The sequence below is a fragment of the Bombus terrestris genome, chromosome 8 (assembly GCF_910591885.1).
Source record: "Bombus terrestris chromosome 8, iyBomTerr1.2, whole genome shotgun sequence".
Lineage (NCBI taxonomy): Eukaryota > Metazoa > Arthropoda > Insecta > Hymenoptera > Apidae > Bombus > Bombus terrestris.
In genome coordinates, this window is record NC_063276.1 from 4,031,556 (window position 1) to 4,045,547 (window position 13,992).

At 42.7% G+C, this 13,992-nt stretch overlaps 1 protein-coding gene across 3 annotated transcripts in view; it reads left to right on the plus strand.

Moving 5' to 3' along the window:
• The window catches only part of LOC100642252 (optomotor-blind protein), a 172,394-nt gene that overhangs the window by 60,828 nt on the left and 97,574 nt on the right, over positions 1-13,992 (plus strand). For 2 of the 3 annotated variants that reach the window (XM_003397233.4, XM_020864122.2), the window contains exons 3-4: positions 5,163-5,276; positions 8,815-8,977. In XM_003397233.4, coding sequence (XP_003397281.1) covers positions 5,163-5,276; positions 8,815-8,977 — 277 coding nt within the window. The remainder of the gene's footprint in view (positions 1-5,162; positions 5,277-8,814; positions 8,978-13,992) is intronic. The other variant, XM_020864123.2, reaches the window with a different exon arrangement.

Genomic DNA, 13,992 nt, shown 5'->3' on the forward strand with positions numbered 1-13,992 from the left:
CTCTTTCGAGAAATGCTCGCTTAAACATACTTCTACTTAAACCAGGAAACGTATGTACGTCTTTTTTCCTAAATAAAAATTGCACAAGAGTCAATGTAATTAGTCTATAACGTAAGCACAAAGTTTCTCGTGTCTCTTCTCTACCAAAGAACCTACGCTGCTCAACACAGCACACACGTTATGTGCAATAAATCTAGATACGATGTTTATGTTCGTTTGAATATTTAATCGATTCTACGTTTCCAACGGAGTACTTCCTACAGTCTCAACGAAGTTCACCGCACGTAGGCTTGCACGTTGATTTATTCATGGCTACCGTTGCTCGAAAAACAAGGAAAGCGCGGCGGAACAAACGATAAAAAGAAGCCTGGAAGTTTTTCAGGAAGGTTAGTCCAGCGATTCGAGTCGGTCGTCAGCATCCTCCCGCGGGATATTTTGCCGAGGCATCGCAAGGATAATCCGGCTTACCGTCCTTCTGTGTGCTCCACGTGAATGAGAATCGATCCCACCCTTCGTCACGATATTCAGCACAGTAGGCAGATGCTACCAAAAATCCCTGAACGGCCTTTAAAGTCGTCCGATCGGCCGATTTTTCATCCCCCTTCTTCACCGTTGAGTTCAAGTTCTCTGTAACTTCGCTTTATGATACTCGATGGTCTGCTAATCTTTCGTGATTTTCACATCTATTTTTTCCTAGCTTTCGCTCTTCGTCAATTTTCTTCTAGATCTGTCAGTTTGGTTTTTCTTTCTGAACCAATCTTTCCTGATTCTATGCGAGCTTGAACTCACGAACTGGCTGCTAGAGGCGAAGATGAGAGTTGGTATCTTGATCTTGTTGTATTTTAAAACTTCGGTTTTCGTTCTCGAACATGCGAGGTTCATGCGAATCAGCCAGAGCGCAGAGATAACTCGGATCGACTCTCAATCTTCCCTCGAGTTGCAGTTCAACTCGCGGAACCTCACAATTCGTAAGTACTAACAATCTATTAAAAGGAAGCTGCCCTCGCACACTCGGTACATCCACATTTAGGATCTCTAATTGATTATCAGAGTCTTAAGACCTGAAACAATGGATCGTCGCAACGGATGTCCACGCGGCGACAACCTGACTTGTATTTATCGGTGGAAGTAGAAGCGGCCGTATTGTTCCGTGGTACGTTCAAAGGGGTTCAACCGGTGCACGAAGGTGCTTTCTCAGACGCTACTCGTTTATGGCGGCTAATTACCGTAATTGGCCCGGCCGTTATAACGACGACGTTTAAGGATACTCGCGCCGTTAGCATACAAAAGTACAATAATTCGAAGGAGGCGCACCGAGCGATTTCTCTTAAGGCAGTCGCAGCTTCCATAATGGTGTACGCGAAACGTTTCTCGAACGTGCGCTCTACTCTTTTTGCGATGTTCGAGAGAGAAACCGCTGGCCCCGGCGAGGAAGTCCGAGCCACGCCGTTCCAACGTACGGCAACCAGCCGTGGGCTCGGTGTAAATTGGAACGTTCGGATTATAGCTCCCGATCTTGAGGAATTTTAATTTCCTGACCCCCTAGAACAGTATACTTATCCATCCGTTATTTCTCTTTTCCACGTCTTCTGCTTCTGTTTTCTTCCTTTTTTTTTTCACCTTTTTTTCTTCTCGTCGGACGTCGGCGTTGATGATTGAATATTGCGGAATTTGGTGTGCGGTGGAAGGAGGAACGAGGTTTCTTAAAGTTCCTCTTCGTTTCTTTTCGGAAGGAGATACAGTGGCTAGAAAAAGTATTCGCGTACAGTTGCTTTTGTTTCTATAGTGTGTATTTTATCAATCAGATTTCATCGAATTTCGTATTGTTTGGTAAAACTCTTCGTTGGAAAATAGAGAGATAGGCAATTATTTCTTATAGCCACGTCCGTGTCCTTTTCTTCGTGTCAGGTGTCAGGGTTGATGAATGAATTTTAAAGGAGGCTACTTAGGAAACAGGAAGGCGTTGTAACGAACGAAATAGGTCTTTAGCTTTTCGTTTCTCGGAGCAAGCTACTGGCGGACAATTTTTCTTCAATTTTTCATTAACGAAAAATCGGAAGTTGCAGAAGATTCCCATTCACCTACTCGTATGAAAGCTTCTCATTTCTTCAAAGAAATTTATCCAAGTTCAAAACAGGATAAAGTTTAAATAAAGCAAAGATAAAGGCAGAGATATCAGACAAAGAAAGAAGGACCTGACACTCTCTAATTTCTCTTTCGTCTTTCTAATCTCCCTAACATCTCGTAATCTCTCCTAACTCGTCGATTCATTAGTGCTGCCATAATTTCCCAGTTTGTATACGATAGGCTGTTTAAATGGTAGATTATTTGTTACGGGCAGCCTTCGTCGTCGTCTAAAACGTCTACGTCGTAGAACAAGGTGGTCCAGAATGTCGCAGCAAAATCAATGTCGAAGCAATTGAACCCGTGCGGCTGAGGGCGTTCTTCGGATTTTATTAATCGTGTTATGTCTGCCGCGCGAATCACCAGCTCCGACCAACGCTATGGAGTCAACAAAGCTTATCGTCGCCAGTTTTTTCCATGCTTGACACGATAGCGCATAGGTTTTGCGACACTCGTTGCGACACACATGCTCTTTTATCGAGCATCTTCTTCGTTAAGTACGATATTAGCAAGAATAATCCCTTTTTCGGTATACCAAGCGTCCTTGACTTCGATCCGATGGTTCGATCATCATCGGTTTGTTCGTCGCTCTCATGGTAATTTAGACGCGTCTTTGTTGCGGTATCGAAATTTTCCTCTTTGTATTTTCATTATCGTTTTCGGTAGGAATATTCTCCCTTTGGTTCTGTGAAATAAAATGTTGATTTCGTTTGAAGATTTTCAGTATGTTCGTACGTATGCTACAAATGTTAATCACGAGCCACCATGTTGCTTATTTTTATGTACGCTCAGATCAAGAAGGACGTTGCATTCTTCGTTAAACGATCTTCGTTTTAGTATTTTTATTTTCTATTTACATTTCCATATACGACAATACGTTTATTGTAAAATAAAGAATTTTTAACCTCGTTCCAGAGATCATTTTCCGTATCCTCGTGTCCCATAAGCTTCGGTCATGGTGTACGAAAATTGGTCGCGTGGCGTCTATCATTTTTATTCTACGCTTTGTGTGGTTTTTTCTTTACAAAGTCTGTCTGCGTCAGAGTACAATAGAGGCTCTAATGTTAAATCGTTATCGTAGAAGCGTTTCGCAAACTCGGCTCTACGTTGCTCAAGCTGTAACCATCGGTTATTGTCAGTCGCATTAGGTGCGAGAATCAGTCGAGAAACAAGTGTCCGTGGTCGACGTCTCAAAAATCAGCCTATTCATCGTGAAAAAACAAGTTCGCGTGCAAAAGTAAGAGGAAAAATTCCACGGGACGTATATACTTAAGAGAGGTTCGACTTACCAACAGGTCCAGCTTACCAAGAAGCATCCATCTCGTCCGAAATCGAACCATCATCTTGGCTGGCGAGCCACTCCCACAGTTTACGCTACCCAGCACGCTCAGCTCGCCGACGTTTCAATAAAATTCTCACCTGTGCTTCGTAGCCTGTTGGAAACTTCAATTGGGCCCCTGGAGCGGCTCTCAGCGCGCAGTTGGGGCACATGTTGCGTTCCGCGAGCCTTCAGCCTCGCGGAGAACGTCGCAAGAACGTCGAAAGTCGGAGGAGAAGGATTTCAATTCCGCGTGACCACGGCCGGTATTTTCACGAAGCCACGACATTCCAACGGTTGGCAGCGGTGTCCGAAGCGATGCTAGAAAAAGTGAAAACACGCCGAAATGCCTGGCCAGGCGTTCCGTGACGCGCGCTCCAGCGACAGAAGGCGCCCTTTCTTCCCGCGGGATGATAATTCCACGGCGTGCACCGAGTTCCTCCCTAACTGCTCTTCGCCGCGTGCTGATGCTCTCTCTCGCGACAGCATCCGCTTTTTATTCAGCGGGAACGCGCCTCGGTCCGCTGTCACAGCGGCCACGATTGACTCGTGCACGTTTCTATTCCGGACTTTCGGCATTCCAATGAAAATCCCGTGGATAAGACGAGGGGGCGACGGAGCGCGGTACGCGAGCATCGTAGATTTTTCATTCCAGCGATACGACTTTATAGAATTGTCGCTTGAACGATGAAATAGGATCCGACGAGTAAACTCGTGTAGGATCTGTACAATTTGACCAATAGACTTGGCATTAATTCTTTTTCCCTGGAAATTATTAATACGCGGTTAAGCGGAGAAGAAAGAGCGTAACACAGCAGAATGGGAATCGCAGTGATGTGATTTCATCGTGGTAGAAAGAATAAATGATCGTAGGTGAATGATACAATAAGCGTCGAAATGCACAGTCCAAACGAATGTTTAGCATACGTCGGGTTTCAGGGCTAATGGCTTTTATATGGGTTTGGTTAATGTTTGTTGAAGTGCGATTTAGAATATTGGGTTGGCAACTAAATGACTGCGGATTTGTCAATACCATCTAATGACAAAATCCGCAGTCACTTAGTTGCCAACCCAATAGATGGAAAATTGTGAAACAGAAATGAATAGACAGGTGATAGAGTTTTGGGAACAAACTGAGGCTGTCCTTTGTAGGTTGAATTATCGCTGGCTGAAAATTGTACCGGTAAGACGACGAAGAAGAGCGCAATGTGTGTTTGCAAGTTCTTAATGGACATTACAGTGATGTATTGGACGTGGAAAGTTGACGTGAGTGAACGATGCAATAAGATTTGATAAATAAGCGACAGAGTTTGGGATATTTGGGGTTCGAATAAAATCAAAATACGTCGTTTCTTTACCTTTTTCTTTCGTATTGGTTCAAGGCTGGTTTAAAATACAAATTAATCGATAGATGACAAAATTTTGAGAACATTTGCAAGATGACTAAACTCAGAGTTAATCAAAATACGTCATTTCTTTACGTTCTTCTTTCGTATTGGTTCAAGGCCGGTTTAAAATACAAATTAATCGATAGATGACAAAATTTTGAGAACATTTGCTAGATGATTAAACTCAGAGTTAATTACTTGTGTGCAATATGTAGTCGCGGATTTAATCAAAATTTTGTCAACCATATACTTTATTCGATAATTATATTTTATTCCAATGAATGTTACTGCAATTATCTGATCGAACTGTGTCTGTTGATCGGGGGTTCCAGGCAGATGTTCCCTCAGATGAAGTTCCGAGTTTCCGGATTGGACGCGAAGGCCAAATACATCCTCCTGCTGGACATCGTCGCAGCGGACGACTACAGATACAAGTTCCACAACAGGTAAGGGTCTAGGTGAAACTTGTAACAGTATAATTGTCATGGTTAGAACGCTCTAACGATTCGAATAGTTCCACGAATCGCGATCACGAACCGCCAAGCTGTTGCGTCCAAGCTTTCGTGACGACCGCGAACACGGAAATTAATGCAATTATCCGATTACTCGTACGTTACCACTTCCTCATCGACATCTTTCACCGGAACATATTTTTCTCTTTCCTTTTTCTTCGGCTTGTAATTTTTAAAGAAAAAAAAAACTTGAAAGCAACTTTTCCTCTCATTAGCTGTTTTTACTTTAATTTAATTGTTTGCTTCATGTCGGATAAGAAAGTTCACCCATCTTCTTTCTTTTTTCTCTTTTAGAAAAGAAACGAAGGATGCGAAAAATGTAGAAAGTCGTTCATTAAAATAATAATAACATTAATTTGTTAAATAAAATTATGGTTTTCTTCTTATTTCCATCACGAACGAAACGATAGAACGTTTTCTTGGTTAATAACTGTCGAACTGAGTTTCATAACGTCCAATTTTCTCGGCGAGAAGTTTATGTCTCGAAATGAGGAGTTACCAAAAGCACCGTTTATCCGCCGATAGCGTTCAGCCGGCAATTTTAACCGACATTTTTCTCAGGAAAAAGATTTATACTTCGAAATTATCACCTACCAAAGTTGCATTACACAGGCGACACTTTCGCTTCGATTTTAGCGCCTCATGCTTATCAGGGCTCGAAGATTACGCGCCACTTGAAATAACGAGCCTGAAATTGAAGCCAGCCGTTAACCACGTGTATCGATTTATAACTTAACTCGTCGTTTTCTTTCCTGGTCCACGTGTCCATGAAAATTATAGTTTCCACGAAGTCTGATTAAAATGATAAATGTAAACAAGAGAGTTTTAACGAGAAAGGAAATCGAACTTCTTCTTCTATCGTAACTTCCGCTCTTTTAATCGACCAACGTGTTTTTCTTGTAACCTAAATTTCTCTCTTGGTGTCATACGTTGTCGCCATATATTTTCCATGGTGCAGAATTCTAAATTTCTAAATAAAATTCTACTTTACACGACCGGAGTTCTGGATAGCAAAATAATATTCTACTTACTTCAGTTGCAATTCTAAATTGCCAAGTAAAATTCTACTTTCTCCGATCGACGTGCCACGTTGTTAAATAAAATTCTACTTTCTTTAATCTTCTAAATTTCTACATTTACGTAAATACCCACGATTGCACAGTAATATGCAAACGAGCAGGGGAAGAAGAAACCTCGCCGCTGTTCCAGTTTTTCCAAACAAACTGCTTTGTAAAGTAACTTGCAATGATTCCAACCGAGCGATTCAACCTTCTGCCAGTCATTAGCTCGCCATTAACTTTTTCCTGGATGGCCGAAACGTGCAGACACGCGTTCTCACGAGCGTTGCCACAATCGTCTAGCTCCGTTTAACGTTTTTCCGCGTCGCGAGGGTGCTAAACGGAACATAATCGGCCGGCCGGGAAAGCAGCCGGGAAATTCGACGACCGACTTCGCGAAAACCACGTTGGGCTTCGAGATTCCTTGTCACGTAAATGGCGATCCTCTATGGTCGCGCTCGTTCTCACGAACGTACGAAACGGTATTCTTTTTCTATTCGCTTTCTTGCGTCGGCCAAATCGTTTATGCACTCTCATTTCCCGCTTTTAGAGCCACGGTGTTTGTCTTAAACAGTTCATATCTCCTTATTTAGAGGTTCTTTAGAGTGGAGATGTTGGCGCGAGATTTGAAACTCGTGATATCCTTTGGAGAAATCTTGATTTCTTTGGTGAAACGTAGAATGGGGCAATAATGGTGGAAAATTTGAACGATAATTGAGTTGCACAGAAAAAGTGACCAACTTTGCCGAGATTAATCGTTTAGTTTCTCGAAGATTACACTTTAAATAATTCTGCCTGTAATACGATTAATTTTCATATATAATTAAAATAATGCTTCGATTTAATCGAATAATCGAACTGTCCTAATTTTTCTAGTTCCTCTTGGCGACAAATTTTTCAATAAAATGTACGCAACATCTAATAAATGTCTATAGTCATAGATAAATGTCTATAAATTTCGCCATATTTATTCGCGAAAATAACAATTTTTACAAATAACAAATAACAATTAACAATTTTACAAATAACAATTTTCTAAGATTCCACGGCCGTTATATTACGTTGGCAACTAGGTGTCCAACCCAATATTTCCACCCCAAACGTCAACGTCGACTTTTCTCAAATTCCACACGATATCACGTCCCTTTCGACTCTCGAGTCCCAAAGAAATAATTTAATATGGAACTTTGGTAAATCTGAAAGTGAAAGAAAAATGGCCAAGTCGACTGGAGATACCGGGTGGCAAATAGGAAGCGGATGAAAAGGTGTCGATCGAGCGAGTTTCTCGGCTGATTCCTCTAAGCACCGGCTATCACGATTGTTGTCTTTGAAGGGAGGCGTGTCTGGTCGTTCGAATCCATCGCAGGTGGGTCAAAACGAGCGGACGAAGAAGAACTCGTCGAACGAGTTCCAAAGTGGCTGCGGTCGTCCGAGTGATGTAATCGTTCGTTGTGGTCTGCCTTTCGATTGGCCGTGTGTCGACTTCTCTGTTCGCGGATCTCACCGTTTGGTTCTCGTTGCATTCGCCAATTGTTTCTGTATCGAGTGTCTGGTCCCGTAGAATGAGACAGAAGCCGTTGGAAATTTCGACTTAACGTGAAAACTATGCTCGAAATGGTCAATTCGTAACTCTTCATAGGAAATTTAAGTACACGTAGTTTACAACGATTTTTATGGGAAAAGCTAGCCGTGTACGTTTGTGGGCATTTCCTTTAATTTTCTGTAGAGAATAGAAATTAAGGATCGTCATTCTGATTTCCTGGCAGAAACTTCATCGTTTCATCGTCGCCAGTGTCAACACTTTGCATCTTATTGACACTGTTTTGGAAGAACAGTCGTTTCGATTTTATGCTGACATTTTTCGGAAAATATTCTAACTCCTCCATTGTCTGTTGAAATAGGAGTGAAATTTGTCGGTATGAACATCTAGGAGTCGTAGGAAAATTAGGCAAATATCTTTGTTCGATTAACGCGAGCTTCTGATATCATTAACCATCAGAAGTCTCTGATCGACATACTCGATAGATGAAGAAATCGACGTGTTCCTTTGTTCATTTCTACCCAATCGTAAATAATTTTCCAACAATTTCAAGATCTTTCGATACGTCTATTCTTACGTGTATAAAAATCTTTGAATCTTTTGAAAATACTCAGAAAGGTGTACAGTTTCAGGTTCCTAAATTTCCTTTCTTTAAAAGCAAACTGTATAGAAATTGAAGAGATCTTTTTACCGCTTTTCAATACGTTTGCAATTTGAATATGCAGCAAGCGGACGAGCACGTGACAAGCTTACGCATGTGAAATACGTTCGAATCTGTCGAATCGTTGGAAAAGATGTAAATTTTCCTGCTTTATAAAGAGATGTTACGATTGAAAAGATTTTTAATGATTTTTTGAACGTGTTTGTCGAGTAGCAGGTGGATGGTAGCGGGGAAGGCAGACCCGGAAATGCCGAAGAGGATGTACATCCATCCTGATTCGCCGAGTAGCGGTGAGCAGTGGATGCAGAAGGTGGTGAGCTTCCACAAGCTCAAACTGACTAACAACATCAGCGACAAGCACGGCTTTGTAAGTACTGTACGTAACGCCAACCAAACAATTACTTACTTACTAGCCTAAGTTGGAGCTCCGAGTCTCGCAATTAATCGCTAACGTTTGCCCGGCTAACGACCTAACGATCGACCGATTAAAAGCTCGTTAGGCCGCGTGCACGCGGCAGTCTCCGTCCTCGACGATGACCACTTTACTACTTCGTTTCGCCAATTTTCTATCTGTTACATTAACATATAAATTTATTAACGCAAAAAATTAATCTATTTGGTCGATCGCTTACAACTTCGCGTATCCATATGAGCCTACAAATTAATTCATGGAAAAAATTATCGTTTAAAACTTGCCGCATGTTTTCTCAATGTTCTGTCTTCTATACCACGGTGTACGTTTATTAACGCGAAAGATTAATTCGTGGCAACCGAGTGGTCGATCTCTTACAACTTCCTGTCTACGTCGTGAATTTTCTATCTGCCATATCGCTCTGCAAATTCATTAGCATAAAAGGTTACCACTCAAAACACAAGCCATTCCTAAGATCAAGAATACGCTCATAAGATCTAATAACTTGAGCAAACTCGCTCGCTCTGCTCTCCACCTCCACCTTAACAAACAACGAGCTCCCAATACGCTGCCACGTTTCCCTATATCAAAATCTAAAAACTTGGCGGTATCAACCTGTTCCTGTTAATCGTTATAGATAGCATAAAATCTACCAAACGCGAGAAAACCTAAATTGTCATTGATCTATCCCTGATAGCTATTATGAATACTATAAAAACCTAACAATCTGAGCGATCACCTCGTACACGTCACTACCGTGTTTTCCACCTTTCAGCCCTAGAAAACGACAAGCCGATGATATACTGTCCCGTTAGTCTGTATGAAGTGCAGAGTGCAGAAAGCACTCGAATTAACCTATCTGCGAGAATTCGTGTGCCCATAATCCCAGCGGATTAAGTTATCGCGATGGATTTCGGCGTCAAGTAGTTGCAGCAGCCGGTGTCCCGATGGTGGCCTGGCCCGCTCCTCTCTATTAGCCTCGCCCTTGCCTCTTCCTGCCTCCTTGCCGGGTTGCATATAGTGGTCTCTCGATCGTTTTCTGTGAGAAGAAGACGAAGACGAAAAGAGAAAAGGGAGAGAGGGGAGGCCGTGGGTCTGCGGAAGCCAACGTCGGACCAAAGAAGCCTGGTTCTTTCAGCGGCCACCACTTCCCCTGGCCCCCTTTTGCCCGGTGGACGCTGCACCGTTCTCCTTTTTTGCGAATCCTTTTTGCGGCAGTCCCATGTCGGCGTCCTTTGAAGGATCCTGCATCGCTGGCTCGTGAAATCTAGTCCTCCAGGCCGGGGCCCAGAGCGATGTCAATGGTTGGCACAGCCCGACCTTTGTTACGACCAGCAGCCTTTCTCTTCCTCCTCGTCCTCCACCTCCTCATCCCTTCAGCCTACTCTCGTCTCTCTCTTCTCTTCTCTGCCCTGGTCTTCTGGTCCGATCGTTCCAATTTCTTCTTACTGCCGCACGAATTTCCTATTTTCTCAACATCTACTTCGATTTTTCCGGTTCATCGCGAAATCGATCTGCACGCAGCCGGGGGCAATCGCGATACGTACGCTCGACGTGTACTCGCAGATTTTTTAATGCCAGACGGTAGGTGCGATGCGATAACCGATAATAGGTTAATACGATCGTGTGAAATGGTGTCTGGTCCAAGTTTAATTCGGAATAGATGTTTCTGGCATTTCCTTATACCTAGAATTCTGAGATAGAGATGAATAAACGAATAACTTTGGATTTGGTAAGGCGAATGGAATTAGGATCGATGTATTTGTCAACTTCTCGCTCGTTTCCATATCTTCCTACCGCTGTATGGTGAAACACCGTGTGTCATATGCGTCAGCAGGTTTCCCATTTTCTCAGTCTTCCCTTGGATTTGTTCAGTTCGTTGTAAATAGGCACTGGATAGAGTTAGACACCTAAAACATGTATTTGCAGATTTCGTGACGAGAATTATGTTAATACATTTACCACGTAAAATGGTGGTGACAGTTGTCAACGAATGACAAAGTTTGAGAATATTTGGGAATTAATAAAATTACGTGGAATATGTGTTTTCCATATTTCTTTACACGAGCAACTCCAAGATAAAGAATGATAAATGAACAACGATATTGGGAAGACGAATAGAGTTAGGGTCGGTCTCTTTGTCAACTTCTTGGATGTTTTGATTTCTTCTTATCGTTCTATGGTGGAGCACCGGCTGCCGATACGCCACACCAGGCTTCTTCTCAGTCTTTTTTTTTTCGTCTTTCCATTTTATTTCGAATGGGTCCTCGATGAGGTTGGAGGTAACCACCGTGTTAACCACGGTTCACTTGTGTCTCCCAGACTCTATGAGCCTGTGCACGAGCCCAGAAAATGTATAAGAGACAGTTCTAAGAGGGTTGTTGGAGCCGGTCAACCCTTTCCGAATTCGGGGAAGACTCGAGGAGCATGGTTTTCAAGTATTGCTTTGGTTCGCGATATGTGGGGCGGAACGAGGCTTTCAAAGGTGATCATCAGCTGCTGGACCGTTATCTTGAGTGATTCGGAGATGTGTTGTTAGCTAGAAGGCTTTTTATTCGGTTTTCAACCCCTTTGTCACATGGATCGAGTCGTTTTTTCTAAATAAAACTCTAATCGTACGCGGTTTCCTATGGATTTTGATATTTATCTAGAAATGTACGTCGTTACAACGATGCAAACTATTCCTCGCGGACTATACTTCGATTTTAAATGCAGTCCGTTTTCATAAAAATAGGCGAAGGTGTTGAAATTTGCAGAATTTTTTAAACAGATTCGAAAGCAACGAAACGATGATCTAAATCTTCTCCAATTTCACGTGAATATATTATATGTCACTTTGAGAAAAAGAACCTACAACTCTTTCGAATTTCCAGTTTCTTTCGAAAATTAATTAAAAGTTGTTCGCAGGAGAATTCGGTTAAAAAGCAGACAAAGTGGCTACTACGAGTCCCTTGTTCCAGTGTACAGAAGACTAAGACATTCGAGTACATTTGCGTTGAAATATTCCAAACAACTTAATCCAACATAGGTGACCAATTAATGCTGTTAAAAAGGATTTCTCGAGTACTTTTCAAAAACCTGAAAACATCCTCGAAGCTGCGTAAGACCCTCTCGAGAAACACACCTCTGCTCACAAACCCTCTTCCACCCCCAAAACACAGTTCCGAAGTGTCCATCAAGTAACCACGAGAACCTTCATCTCAGGTAACAAAGAAAACCTCCAAGAACGACGACAAACTTCATCGAGTTTTCCACGAGGAATTGACCAAAGTCCGAATCCATTAACCCCGAAGACACGGTCCGATGAACAGGACGATCCCAAAAATTCCCGCGCTCCTGGCAAGCCAAATTCACAAAGATTTCAAGTCTCCTTTAAACAGAAAAGGAAAGGGAAGAAAAAGGAAAACGGGAGCAACAGGAGCTGACCGTTTTCCCCGGTGTTTGTTGACCTCGTGGTCCTTTAGCTGGAGCTGTGTTTGCTCGTGTGCCAGGGGTCTAAAGACGAGCACTCGAGGAAGCCATCTCGAAGGACTCGAGACGAGTCGAGTGTCTCATTTTTGTTTGTCGCCATGGGATTTTCCCGACAAAAGGCAGCCGAGGATTACGGATCCGTCTGCTCCCTATGAGTCCGAGTGCTGTTGGCGCTAATTTTCCTGATTTTCGCCTGACTTGTCTTCCAATTGTGTCGTGGTTCGAGGAAAATTAGGGAAACACCGAGAGTCAAGTCGAAATCCGTATTCCAGGGACGTCTGAAACTGTTTTCTTGGGACTGTCCAAGCTTCGTCTAACGATCCGCCTTTTGTTTAAACGGTTCTTAAAGTGATTGACTTTAAAGCGAAGCTATTAAATAAGATCTTGGTTCGATAGGCGCGCCAAGGGTGAAGCTTCTAATGGCGAGATTTTCGACATTCTTTAAGCGCTACTTACACTTTCACCTAAAAGTTTTTAAGATTCAAACGCAGTAGTTTAGTGCTGCCGAAGGCTCATTTGTACATATGGAAGGTCGTTTGTCTACTGATGGATCTTCGTTTGGTTAGTTCTGGAGGAAACCTTGGTTTAAAAAGTGTTTGAATGGTAGTAGGATTCAGGCAATCCTTTAATTGCAGCTGATGGTTTGGAGTAAATTTTAGAGATTCAAAGACGGAAGAGGACGTATCTGTACATACACAGAAGCTCGTCAGTCTGCTACTGGCTTCTCGTTCCATTAGGTAATTTTCCAGCCCTAAGTGGTTGGAAAAATTACAAGATAATTTCGTCGCGGGATTCTTGTAACTCCCTTGTACGCTTTTCAGCATTCGTCTGAAATTTCACCGATTTAATCGTAAGAGTGTTAATAAAATTTCAGAGTCTTTTATCATAACACGTCACAACATAGACGCACGTAAATGTTTTCTCTGATAAACGGTCCAGTACTTTTGTGAACCAGTTGTATGTCAGTTGCAGGACAGAGAAACGACGTAGGAGCGACAGAGGCTCGGAGTCGCTGGTTTTCCCTCGATTTAGTCGTTCTCCGCGCCACTTGATCCGCTACCTTTATCAAGAATACTTGATCTCGGCGTTTAATCCGCGCCGCGAGCAGGCATCCGTCGTCCTTTCAGCCGGGATCGGCCAACTGCTGGCATAAAGAAGATCCGGCGACTCCTCGTTTTCGAGTGCTTCGACAAAAGCGCAACCTCTCCACGTCTGGCGTCGGTACCACCGCTCTTCTCGCGAGTATCTATCTCCTTATCTGTCGTTCTTAGATTTTTCAACCTGAATTTCCTCCTCGAATCTGTCATAAGCGAATCTGACCGATATTCTCGTAATGGGAAGATGGATGGAATCGTAGAATTACGAAATTGTGATTTGTTAACTCTTGGAGCATTTGGAAATTCTTAATATTTGTTACCGATTCGTCGATCGATCGCAAGACTCTGCTGAAATTTTCTAAGCTTCCTACGTGTCAAATGGAGTTTAACGATACGCCAAAGTCGACAAAG